At 42.9% G+C, this 13764-nt stretch overlaps 1 protein-coding gene across 1 annotated transcript in view; it reads right to left on the reverse strand.

Annotated features, from left to right (window-relative positions):
- Window positions 1-10927, reverse strand: part of ablim3 (actin binding LIM protein family, member 3) — a 45303-nt gene extending 34376 nt beyond the window's left edge. Inside the window, exons 1-2 of the mRNA XM_053429087.1 lie at window positions 10541-10927; window positions 2265-2387 (exon numbers count right to left, since the gene is read on the reverse strand). Of these exons, the coding sequence (XP_053285062.1) occupies window positions 2265-2387; window positions 10541-10553 (136 nt within the window). The 5' untranslated portion in view covers window positions 10554-10927. The remainder of the gene's footprint in view (window positions 1-2264; window positions 2388-10540) is intronic.
- Between the last annotated feature and the right edge of the window lie 2837 nt (window positions 10928-13764).

Raw genomic sequence — 13764 nt, forward strand, 5'->3', positions numbered from 1 at the left:
CCTGATTGGGTAATAGCACCATAGAGATGCTGGGAATATCCACCAACCAGGGCCCGGGTGCCCCCTTCACACCGTTACCACAGCAACCCTTCACAACTCACAGTGAGCGTGCACGTACGTATGGATGCGCACGCTCGTATGCATGGGCGCATGTGTGTATGTGCGCACTACGAGCTTGTGTTTTCATGTGTAACGGCGACACGTAGGGAGCATGTAACAACAACAGCCCTCCAATGAATAGACTTCAGTGAGTTTGACTGTAGAACAGCTTAGTGGAATGATGCTCATACAATGACAAACACAACTCACTCAGCTCATTCTCCTCTGACATGACTTATATAAAAAAAAAACTGCTTTGAAAAATAGCCCACAATAACTGAGTCTTTTTAAGTTTTATATACAAAAATATTTTTTTTAACAAAAATTGTTTTGTGCCTCTCCCCGGAATTTCAATGAATTCGTAAAGAGCTAAGTTGTCTGAGGTGTCGCAGCACACACACACGTCCGGACAGAAATGTCATTCCACGGCCGTCCTGAGCAAATTGAAACACTACTCAGGCAGCAAGTGCTGAGAGCGCTGGTGTTTAAGTGGAGCGGTGGTCTCGAACCATACGACCCGCTGGCAGAGGCACCTGTCTCAGCCAGCGGTTCAAACCGTGTGTGTGTGTGTGTTTGTTTGTGTTTGTGTGTGAGAGACAGCCGAGACAGCAGGATAGGATGGTGGACATCCGTGAAGCTACACGATGGGAAAATGAGGATTCCCACTCATGAGTGGTCGCTGGTGGCGGGTCGAAGGTGCATCTTTCATTAGACAGTGTTCCCTTCTTTAAATACAGATACATTTTAGGATAATATAGTGACATCCCAAATGCTTGCCTCTGCATAAGAATTGGCCCTGAAAGGTTTAAAACAGTTTAAAACACTTTGTAGCGTTCTATTAATGCTGTATTTATGTTTAACCCATAAATGTTGATTTTAATACCTTTGGAAATAAATGCGATATTAAAACGAGAAATGTATGTATTTCATCAAAGACCAGACACTCTATTAAGTTTACAGCTCAAAAGCACATTTAAGTCTATAGTATTGGTTCGATATAAAGCTGTAAACCTGTTTATTTGTATGTATTCACAAGGGTTATTTTTGACACACGTGCGTTAGGGATGATACATTTCAAGCAAAAATATGATTCACTGAGAACAAACCAACCAGTCTTCAAAGATGCCTGTTGAGTCCACATGTCCTCATGTGTTTTTCAAACTCATCTGAAAAGTACCCCATGACTCTCCTTCATTTAGAAATAGCACGAGAACACTTGCTTCGGGCCGCCCAGCAGCATGACAAATAAGATTTCTCGATTCTTTGAATTGCATTTTGCAAATGCACAGATACATGACTGTCCTGAGCCCCTTTCAGGCATTTAACTCTGTGCAAGTGTCAGCAATTTTGCACGTTAGGTCTGTGCTCACAAAGGACCCCAAGTTATTATTTCAAAAGTGTATTCCTCGCTGAACCAAAACAAAAGCGCATCTCATCCACCAGATCACAAGCCTCCTATAATTAACTTCAACAGTCATATTAATTTACCTTAATCTTCTCCCAGCATGAGATACATCTACAAAGTCCACAAATGTGAGCAAAGCTTAATTTTAAAGTTGAAGCTCATTTTAACCTTTGCAATCTTGGCTACAGACGTCCATCGTTATTTCTAGTCAAGTTTCATTTCTTGGACATGTGTTAAACTGATACACAAATCCAGTAATATTAGAAATACACCCTGCATTTTTCCTGTCATCAGAGGATGTACCACCATGACACCATTGTAGGTCACCTGCTCACCTGCTTACCTGTATTGCTGCAAAGACAGTCTCATTAGACCATACAAGGATACGAGGGAAAATCCGCTCTGAGCTGGCAGGGCAATAACAAGCTAACTTAGCAGGAGCCTAAGTCCCCTGCAACGCACCTCTGATCCTCTCCAATCCCCTCTGTGGGCTAATAGTAGCACTCAGCGTGTACAGTAGGAGACGGTTGAATGAGGGCACGCTGAGTATATCAGTCAGTGTGTAGTATTTGTAAAGACAAGATAGTTAGTATGCATTCTATTACAGGAACCTGAGTTCCACGTTTAACATGTCTGACCAGAGCCGCCCAGGCCCGAGGACTAAGCGAGACAACACCTGTTTTGTCTGATCACTACAGCTGTTTGTCAACTCTAGCCTTGGCTGTGTTGTGGTGTCAGGGATCTAGTTGCTGTTTCTTACCGGTGCAGGTGAAACACCTGACGTGAAAGTGGGTCTCCTGTACTCGCACCACTTCTCCTTTACAGACTTCCCGACATCGTTGGCAACGGATCGGCCCAGAGCTCCGCTCACCGCCCGTCGACCCTTGGTGATGAGAGAAAAGAAGACATTTCATTTTCTACGATGAAAGAAAAACATACATTATAAGCTGCTTTGTATTCAGCTTACTAAGAGATCTTACAAAGACGGAGGCTAGCGTTATCCTTCATTGTTTGTATTTTTGAACACAAGGTTTCACTTTTACGATGAGGACTTATTAGTGTGTCTGGCAACAAGTTGTGTTGTTGAAAAGTGAAGTTCTCCTAAATGGATAGATATGGACAGAACTATGAACATTAGTCCGTAAAATAGACTGTATATGGATGACACATCTCCACTTCCTCCCCCCATTCAGACGTGAGGCCTAACATCCAGCATATAAACGCTGACGTCTTCTGCATTAGGAGTCAGAGTCTGCTCAGTAGGGACGAGGGATGGAGCAGTGGTAACCAGGCCCCGTCGATACATGGGCCCGACCAATCATGAGTCAGTCTCAGCTGTCAATCATATCGTGATCCCAGTTTTTAGAGCATCAAACAATTTAAAACCAAACTTATTAGTAACATGAGCACTTGAAAAAATAACAATCTCTGAGAAAAATATATTCAGCGTGTCCATTTCCTATCAACTAACATGGAGCAGGCAAGGTTCCAGTTCCATCCAGTTACTGGGATACATATATATAAATTTATAATAACAAAAATGCATTGTAATGAAGTGATATTGGTACTGTTAATTAAACAGATGTGAACCTGATAAGACAACAGCGTGTTTCCAAAAATAATAAACACATTTAAGCTTAACAAAACTGAAGTTTTCTCCAATGAACGCAGCCATACACTATAGACCGTGTGCAGTTCACACACTGAGATCAGTGAATAGCTCTGTGGACACATCTGAAGCGGAGGTCTAACACCTACAGTATGTAAGCTGGGTAAGCTCCAGGCTTTCGCTCGCAATTTTATCTATTTATCGCACACTCATTTGGGCTAACACAATTACACTAACACACGCACACACACACACACACTGCTGCATCATGTCAGAGAGTGGATGGATCCACTTACCTCGTCATGCATTAGACTACATGTCAGACTCCTGCATTTCATTGATCTCACATTGTCAGGAAGGGAAGTTCTCACCTGCAGCTTTATCAGTAGGCTAATGGAATAAATGTGATTACGATGTTTGAAGGTCAAAGTGATTCATTTGATTTTGAACGAGTGGGGCAAATGTATCTAAGACTTCTTGGGCTCTTAGGGGCTCTTTAATAGTTCATCTTCTCCTCATGGCAATAAACCTGAATAAACAAGCAGAGACAACCAGGCTCCCAACGTCTCTTATACAGCCCCTTCTTCTTGAAGGAGCATCTGAGTGGTCCTAAACATGGAGGAAGGGGTGTAATGACATATCCGGCTTCATCCTTTTGATTCCCTACCAAAGGACTAATCTCAAAGGACTCTCTGCACTTAAAAACAGTGTGAGCAGCCTTTGCATGCTCCGAGCTCGACCACATCATACGCACGTTGTAGGCTGAGTGTGGGCATACATCCATGAGGGCAGGAGAAAATGTATGCATGAGTGTACTTGTTGACTTTCCTCGACAAGACAGAACTGTGGGCAATGGAAATATGCAGGCATGATTAATTCCCACTTCCAATCTCCTACACTCAAGTCTCTGTTGGTTCATTGTTTCGCCCACAATGCTGGCAGCACCGCTGGGACACACTGTCCCGCCTGATAAGTGCCCGACCACTGGTCCCAATAATGACACTCCCTTCAAACTGTGTTTTTTTCTGTGTGTTAAAGGAAAGCAGTCTTTTAAAACCAAAGGAGCAATTATGATCCCATCGTGTATGACTGACTTCCTGTGTGCAAACACCTAGTGGAAACACACATGACATGTATTTACAATGCTGACCTTCTGAAAGTGGGTGAAAATAAAACTCTGGCATATTTCAACATCCTCCATTTTCACGCCCGGGCAAACTTGTATTGGGAAAAAGCATTCATCAAAACTAGCCGAAGTGTTGAATGTAGATTCTGAACACATGGTTCAATTATACAGGAATGCAGTCTTCAAAGCAAAGATATTTTTTCTATTTTCCAACAAGTAACTTCTAATTAGTGAGCTGCTTATGCAACTCGTTGAAGCCACATGACAAAAGGCCATGAGTAAGCAGAGAATCCAGGTACACAAACAGCTCAGGAGCTGAAGCGTTACGCAACTCTGGCTAATTGTGTCAGTGTGGTTGTTCTTATTGAACGCAGCCAAGCTCTCCCCATCCTATTAGGGAGCTCTCGAACGAACCCTCCGTCCCCGGCCCCATGCTGAAATATTTACTCATTCCTGAAATGTTAGCCACCAGACTACAGGTGTTACCCACTGACTCCAAATCAGTGGCGATTGTCCCGAGAGAATACGGCCTCCAGCAGACAGGTGATAAGAACAGGGTCGGGGTCAGAGAGGCAGCCAGCGTCCCACGGGGGACTGAGAGGGTTTGCTGCTATTTCTGCCTCTGATCTGACAGCCCTGGGGAAGAGCATGGCGGGAGCTGCAGTCACAAGGGATGCTGGGAGATTGCTGGTGACGAGTGAGATCAGAAGGGAAAAGACTCAAAGGGGGGAGCAAGGCAAAGGCATGACTTTTTGGAGGAAAAAATGTGTCGCTTTCTAACACAGGTTTGCTTTTCTAAAGTTTTGCGTTGTTTCTAATCACGTTCACACGTCATCAGTTGTAATAATTAATTGTATGCATTCTAGACACAGGAATCTCAAGTAAATAATGTCCTTTGCACCCTTGGTCACAGTAATTAAGCTTCTTTTTCAGTAGGAATAAACAACTTACATTTTCCTAATCTAATGTTGACAATCCAAAGTGGAGCAGTTCTGCCATAAAGACCGCTTATTCATAAGACTATTACAAAGAAGTGACTTATTTAAAGAATATTTTGTGACAACACATGTTCAGCAGTAGGACTGTAGTTTTGGCAACAGGTCCGGTACCACTGTTACCCAATGGGTAAAACCCCAAAACGTATGGAACTTTGCAGGTTTGAAAAATGGACCCGTGCAGTACTCTTGTAAATGGTAAATGGTAAATGGGTCCTCTGGCATGCGGAATGGGGATGGTCAGTCATTAATGTGGGTGCACATTTTACTATGCAAACTTCTTCTCTGAAATATGCATCTTGTAAAAATGTGTCTTGGTACCAAGTCAAAAACATGAAGGATCACATAATAACCTGACCAACCCAGGGTCAACCTTGATGTTATAGTTCACACTTTGTCTCCACAACCCAGAAAGTGAGTGCACAACAATAACACATCATCAACAGCATCATCATTCCTCCATGTGTATCTGCACACAGGATAAGTTGTGAAGGCAGGGTTCAGAGCTTGGTACACAATCACTTGGTACACAATCACTGTAATCACTTATAAGTATAGAAGTATAAAATGGACTAAAGCAGACTTTAACATTACTGCCTGTGAAAAGTACTGCCTGTGAAAAGTAAACAAAAGATACAAGTAGCCTGTGTAGACTGCAGGATTGATTCGAACACAAGTATATTTGACTAGTCGGATGAAGATGGATGACTCGACACAACCGCCTGTGACAAAAAACCTTGAGGTTTATTTTCTCAAGAGACTGAAAGATGCAGTCAACATTCCTTCAGAGAATCGTGGACAACACCACTGACGCTACATCTAATCGGGGTAAGAAGAACATGTGTTTTTTTTATTTTAGGCGAGCATCCCCTAAATTATGGCTGATCAAAAACTACTCAAACACTGACAGGCAGCCTGAACCAGAGCAGGAGCATGAGATCGGCTGCACAACAACATGTCCTCCCTGTGTGCAATCCAACAAAGCCAAAGATCAGCTCTCCCCCTGCACTTCCCCCTGTCCCTTCTCCTCTCTTTATCTCCCTTCATCTCTGTCAGGACCTTGGGCAGGAACATTCATCAGAGCACTGGCAGTGTCCAGCGGCATCACATACATACTGTCACTCTACGGCGAGAGAGAAGGGTCAAACTGCTGCTGACAGTCAGAATGATCACTCAATCCTACCAGAGGACAAGGTCATGGAGACAGCAACCTCGAGGACACGACATACAGGATATGATGAATGACGGCTATAGTTTTGTCCAATTCACTAGAATAAAAACAAATCCTTAAAGATGAAACTGCCAATGATATTTCGAGGCACTCTCCAAAATAAAATTTTCTACAACTTTGGACAAAAATCTAGCTGAACACCCGTTTAGTTTCCACAAGACTGTAGCTGCAACTGAATAACAAAAAAACAGATTTTATGATGGTGTGTAAATACAAACCACTGGTATGAGCCTGCATGAATATTCATCTCAGCATCTGTGTTTGCGTCTGTGAGGGAGAAGAGCAGGAATCATACATGCAGCACCCCCCTCCTCTTCTAGAGCAGTTGGTTAGTGGGTCATCTATCTATTCACTCACAACCCCAACTACTCCTACTAGATTTCCATGAAATTCTAAATGAATATTTATGGTACCCAGAGGACCTTCTCTGGTGATTTACTGGGCTTTCTGACATCTTGTCCAGCACCATCATAAATTTTTTTTTCCCTTGACGATCACTTTGGTTCATGACCGGGCATCAGGAAAAACAAAAGGCCAGATTTCCGTCAACTTTTAATTTGTATACTTATAGTAGGCAGAGAATCCTTCTGGTTTTGGTGTCTTTTCCACAAACATTTTAGAGAAACCTTTTAAAATAATTATCATATTGCTTTCAGTCACTCACTGATGCCAAAGGTCACACTGTCTGATGACATTTATCGATCCATCTTCCAGTTCTTGGGACAAGCCGATCGATTTATTTGGTTCTACTCTATTTTAAGTTATTGACACATCTTAAAACATGAGAAATTTAATTTAAATAATTTATACATTTTAATGCGGCTGCGATAAGAAGAGCCAGTGGCTGGAAGCATTATGTTTTCGGATTGTCCATCCGTCTGTCCCATTCTTGTGAACGCGATATCTCAAGAATCACCTAAATATTCACGTGGACTTAAGATGATCTGACAACATTTTTGTGGTGGAAGGTCAAAAATCACTGTGACCTCACAAAGCACATTTTCTTGCCTTATGAATGTGATATCTCTGAAACGCCCTGGGCTTGGATTTCATCTTGGAAGCCAGAGATCAAGGTCGCAGTGTCTTCTCCATTCTCACATACAGCCACTCAGAGAATGGCCGAGTGAGCTCATGTGACAATAAGGAAGGAAAATGTGCACAACATTTCACAATGATCGACTGGGCATGTCGATGACGGAACGAATGTAAAACCTCGACCCAACCACATGAATGTTCCCGACATTTTCCTGTGGTTGCAAACACGTCTGATTCACAAAATTTTCTGTGGTGTGCTAACATTTGCTAAACAGCTCTAAACATTAAGCCCAGCTCAGGCGGATGGGTCTGGTTTTGCAGGTATTTGGTCATGAATATCTCCGGGGAATTCAGATATCAACCTCAAGGTGGCATTTAAGGAGAAGTGCTGATGATCAATCTTGAAGAGATCCACAATCTACTTTGCAAGAGTCCATGACATTTTATGACATTTAAACTTGGTCTACCCTAAAACATGGATCAATGCTACATATATAACCAGTAGCATAATAATAAAATAATATTGTACTGGATGGCTGTGCAGACAGGTCAAATTATTTTACATTATATCCATACAATTTAATTGAGTGCGTCAAATTCCAACATTAAAACATCTCAAGGCGCTTTGCATCATAAGACCAAGACCTTATAACCTTATGGATAAACCCAACAGTTCCCTCAAGCAGCAAGCCAATTGGCAACAGTGGAGAAACAAAACTCTCTTTCATATCACATGTCTCTATCAAAGGGTCTCTTTCATGCAGGACGCATCTGAAACACAGTGAATAGCAGCATGGTGGATAAGGAGCCGGTGCCAGAACAGGACTCAATGTGTGTCAAATCATGTTTACGGACGAGGATGTGACGCAAATAAATAAAATGTGTAACATAAGTCTAGTTGTTCTGAGACATTTTAATGAAGAATTTTTTACATGATGTATTTTTACTATGTTGTGCTTTAAATGGTGGATATAGAAAAGTCCAGGCTGGTTTGAGTCTGGATCTCAACGGTACATTTCAAATTTGAGAATGATTGTAATTCAGATAATTCTAAAGTTGGCGATATGACTTTTCGCGTAAGAACTTTTAAAGTCTTAACTTACTGCTTTAAATCTCTGTGATACGGAACTCTGTGCTCTACAGTGCGAAGGAGACAGGAGGAGAGAGGGGTCGGAGCTGCCTGTGATCTATGGCTCTGTATTTCTCCCCAGGTCCCTGAGCTCAATTATCAGTATATTGATCAACATGTGTTTTATCAGTCCCCCGAAATACACTTTCTGTACTTTCACTGTATCATGGAAACACTCTGATTTATCAGTTTGGCCAAATTTCAGTATTTCTTAGTGTGGGAATATATGAGAATGTTAAACCAAGGTCCTTTCAATCTGTTCTGTCTTGTTTGCCAGCCGGGCGGAAAAACAGAGAGTGACCAGACACACACAGAAACACACAGAGAAAACCCAGTGACCATGAGAGACAGAAGGCCCAGAAGATGAAGACAGACAGTCAGTGCTGTCTGTAATTACTCTGTGCATGTCGGTGGCCTGTGGGCTATCACACCTAATGCAGCGGAAAATGCGGCACACACTACAGCCTAACAGGCCAACTCATGACCAAACCTTGAGAGCATCTGAGGGGAACATATGTTTGCCTGAGAGGAGAAGAAGAGGAGAGGAAGAGGAGAGGAGGATGTTCTTTCCTCAGCTGTGTTGCCTCTAGCCAGAGTATGGACACATGTCACACCACCATCTTCCTGCTGTGACTCACATACACTGTAAACCACAGGTTGACGCTATGTTATTGATGTGCGAGGGGTGTGTGTTTGTGTGGAATCCTGTTTGAGCACATGCTTTTAAATCGTGAGCGTCCACATGCTCCTCCTCCTCTTCCGTCGGGTGTCAGCTGAGAAAAGCGTTCTGAGGCTTAACAAAAGAATTCTACACATTAACCTAACAATCCTGGAGCTGTGACGCCACACCATCAGTCCCCGGTGGAATGCACAGTGTGGCACGAGGACCCGGCAGTCAGGCAGAGCCTCTGTACCAGAGGGTTAAGAGCAGCGGATGAATAATGTAGTGCCAAACAATGACAGGCGAGATTATGAATGATGCAGGGACACCAGAGTTCTCTCCTGTTGACAGAGACTCGAAGGACAAGGAGGTGGGAGGATGGGAAGCGCCCTGACACCATCAGTTCCTTGAGCACCTGGAAGACGTCAACTCATAACTGGCCCTCATGACAGCTGAGGGACAGAGTTGGGGGGGATGGTTCTTCTTAAAAAGTGAGCAGTGAGAGTGGAGGCGTGCATGTGAGCGCACACACACCCAGCTGAGCCAGACAGGCCTGCAGGGGGAAAGCCCTGATTCAGCTGACAGAGGATCAGGGTCACAGTCAGCTGATACAAGGTCAGCTTAGCATCACTACAGCCCCCACCCACCACCCAACCAACCCCCGGCCGGTATGGGGTAAAGTATGACTGTGGCCCTCTGGGCTGCCATGTGCCAAAACTCCATGAGAGGACGGAGCAGACAGGTGGACTTTTATGCAGAGGCAGCGGCTAAAAGTCTGGGTGGTTTCACCAAGGGGGAGAGAGAGGGTGAGGAAGGAGGGAGGAAGATGAAAGAGGAGTGATGGAGAAGAAGAAAGACACATTTAGAGGGCCTGAGCAACAGCTGTCATATGTGGATGAGGAATACCAAAAATATCACCTGAACTCAAATACTACTTTGACCTCCACATATTCTTAGCCCCCCCCCCCCCCCCCCCCCGAATCCTATCTAACCCTGCTCCACTCGGCACACACGGATTCTCTCACATCAGCCTCGTGGATTTGTTTTGGGATAAACTGGTAAATTCTATAAGATTGCGAACCTTAATAATTACATTTTTCTTTTAAAAGGTTCATCATCTCTAGCCTGTTGTTGCCCACTGGATAATAGGCGTCTATTGTTCTGTAGTAGTTCTCCCCTCTGCTCTCACCTACACTGTATTGTCCCTGCGCGTCAAGTGGAGAGAGGAAAGCGCGCACGGATGGACTTACCTCTGGAACTCATGATGATTCTTATCTCAAACAAAGCGGATCAGGTGGAAATAATCCCATAAAGCAGGAGCAGATCCTCGCGGAGCACTTTGCTCCTCGCAAATAACAAGGAGGCCAATTATAAAGGGGACATCCAGCAAAACGCAGATGGTGCTCTTCACTCTGCTCCCAGTCTATTGGTGAGGAGGTGCACGCATGCAGCCACGCACACGGTTTACTAATATATATATAAAAGAAAAGAATCAAGGGATATTTCCAGAGGTGGTAAAAATCCAGATAAAGCTCCAGTTGTAGTGTTTTGGTCCGGAGGTGCGGATACACACATCACAACACAACACACCAGGTCACCGCGCTGCTCACTTCCACCTTCTCCGCTCCGGGCTCATGCCAGCTCCGCCGCGCGCGCGCTCTCCCTGGCCGTGTGCGCTGTCACCGCGCGCCCCGCACGCGCCGTCAACACACTGACAGGAAACGCTCCGCGGCCTCCCCTTTCAATATAAAACACGATCAAGTCGAGCTCATAGTGGACTTTAACCCTGAAAATATACAACCTTAATGCGTGTAATATGGATGCATAAAACAACATATAGTACCCTGAAATAAACACCTTCACCTCAATCAAGATAGTCATGTTCAATAGATAGTCCAGATTTGTGCATTATTTTGAAAAGGCCAAACTGGAATGTATTAGTTTGAATACCCCCTATTTATATGATTTGATTCAATTAATTTATTAAATTATGTTTCATGATTTAAAGATTAGGTTTTCAATAGTTGATACATGAATATTTATTATCAGTTGTCATTATATAGGTTAAGCCCAATGTACTCACAAGACAGAGCTAAATAAAGTCTAAAATGTATTATTAGGTAACAAAAAAAAGGGTTACATTCAAAATACTCAAAACACCCCACTTAAATACATAAATAGCAGTTTGTACTGATTTAATATGGAGATTCATTTGTGACAAAGGATGCTTTGTTAAGTAGCCCAGTAAAGAATGTTTCTCTGCAAATATTGTTTTAATTTATAATTAAAGGTTTACATCATGTACATATTCTCTCTACTTATATGAAATTCATTGCCTGCTTTATTCCATTTTTTTTACTTTAACTTGTTGTCTTGTCAACTTGATTTGACTGCTGCTGTTACAAGTTAATATCCCGGGCATTGGATCAGTGAAGCTTATCTTAAATTATCTTACCTCATCATATCGCATCTTATCTTATCTAATTTTATCTGATCTGATCTTTTTTTATTTTGTTTTATTTACTTATCTTTACACAATTTCTGTCAACAAATCGAATCTGCATTGCAACACCAGACACTAGTGACAACAGAACAGTAAAGTAAACGCTTGTACTCATCATGAAATATGTCCATCCATAAAAATGATAAAAAGTAATCTACTTGATGTCAAGAGGCTCCAGAGTGAAAGATAATGTGATTTTACTGTGAAAGTAAGGCTGCTCTACTTCCGGTATGGCTGTGTATATATGTGGTTACCTTGACTACTCTCTCCAAATCCGGAGTATAGGCGACGTCACTCTGGGCTGCTGAACGCTCTGAGGACACTATGGCCTACATCACACTGCAAGAAGTGGGAAGTGCTCCAAAGTCATTAGTCTCAGTGTTAATTCATATTTGACATGAGGCGAGACCAAAAAAAGTGTTTCACAATATCCGCAGCATTCTAACTATATTTAAAACGAGTAAAGACACCGTCATTTAATATGTCAGCATAAAAGTACTGACTACACTGGGAACCTTTATAGATATAGATTGTGGGAGTGTGGGCAGTCTTTCTGACTGGACAATGTGTTTCTGTTGTGGTGCTTGACTCGGCTTGTTGCTAAAACTATCATGACACCGCCCCCTTCTGGAAAATCGGCGTAAGCAAATTAGTTAATTGGATTATTGGAGAAGCAGACTGGGAGGCCCTTGGAGAGCAGAGGAGGTGAAGTCAGTAAGTGTTAAAGGACACGCTCCTCTGTTCTTCAACAGGGAATCACACCGTCACTCTGACCCTGTGATGAGCACAAGTCTGGGCTGTAGTAGTGTAGAGTGGAGGAGCTCAGGGGCGTCTGGGTGGAAAGATCTCCATCTAATGGTCAAACACGCAGCTGCGCTGAGCAGAAAACAGAAGAACAAATATTAATAAGAACATTCAAAAAAAGAAAGAAAAGATTATTATATTATATTTATGTATATATGTATATTATATGTTATAATAAGTATGATGAAATGCAGTTTAGCAGCCTTTATTTGCACTGTTACGGGGCTGTTTAATACATTTTCTCTCTCTCAGTTCAATCAATTTGAATGATAATAATAATAATGGAATAAAGGAAATAAAATACACATAGTAAGTAATATGAATATAGTCTCCCTCTGTGTTTGTGTGTGTGTGTGTGTGTGTGTGTGTGTGTGTGTGTGTGTGTGTGTGTGTTTGTGTGTGTGTGTGTGTGTGTGTGTGTGTGTGTGTGTGTGTGTTTGAGTATGTGTGTGTGTGCACGTGTACTATTTTATTAAGCTAACCAAATACCTTATCCCATGTCCTGAGGAAGCCCTGGTTTTGAAGCTTGAAGGAAGCTGGACAATGGAGGGATGTGACGGCCGCCTCTCTCCCTCTCTATCCCTCTCTATCCCTCTCTATCCCTCTCTCTCCCCCCTCTCTCTGCTGCCCTGCTCAGTCTTGTCTCCTGACTTCTGCAGCTTTGTGGATCAAGATGACCTCTGTTTGTTCTTTAAGCTGATTCCCCCCTCACACAGTTTCATACTCAGCTTCAGCATGGCGACCTGTGAGGATAAGGTGTGGATGTAACATAGGAAAAGCACATTCATGAATTCCTTCATCACAGCAAACATCATCGTCCTTGACAGTCTCAATATCAGGTCATCATTCTCTCATCTATTAATCATGCTGCCAAGTAAACATTGAACAAATGACACAGTCACCTTCATGAAATACTAAATGGTATAACAGAGTGAGTGTTTGTCTACTGAGCGGTGCCCCGGTCGAAGATGATTATGATCAACATGAATAATGATTGACAGCTTTCTATAACTTTCTTCACCTGGGTGTGGGCAGGTGTACGTGAGAGAGACAGTGTTCATGTAGGTGGCTGCCCTGTGGGGCTGACGTGCGCCGGGTACTGACTGTGCTCCTGTGTCAGGCCTGCGTTTTGCTTTTGTCCTCTGAAACTGATGGGGCAGAAAAACA

Source organism: Pleuronectes platessa, chromosome 8 (assembly GCF_947347685.1).
Source record: "Pleuronectes platessa chromosome 8, fPlePla1.1, whole genome shotgun sequence".
NCBI lineage: Eukaryota > Metazoa > Chordata > Actinopteri > Pleuronectiformes > Pleuronectidae > Pleuronectes > Pleuronectes platessa.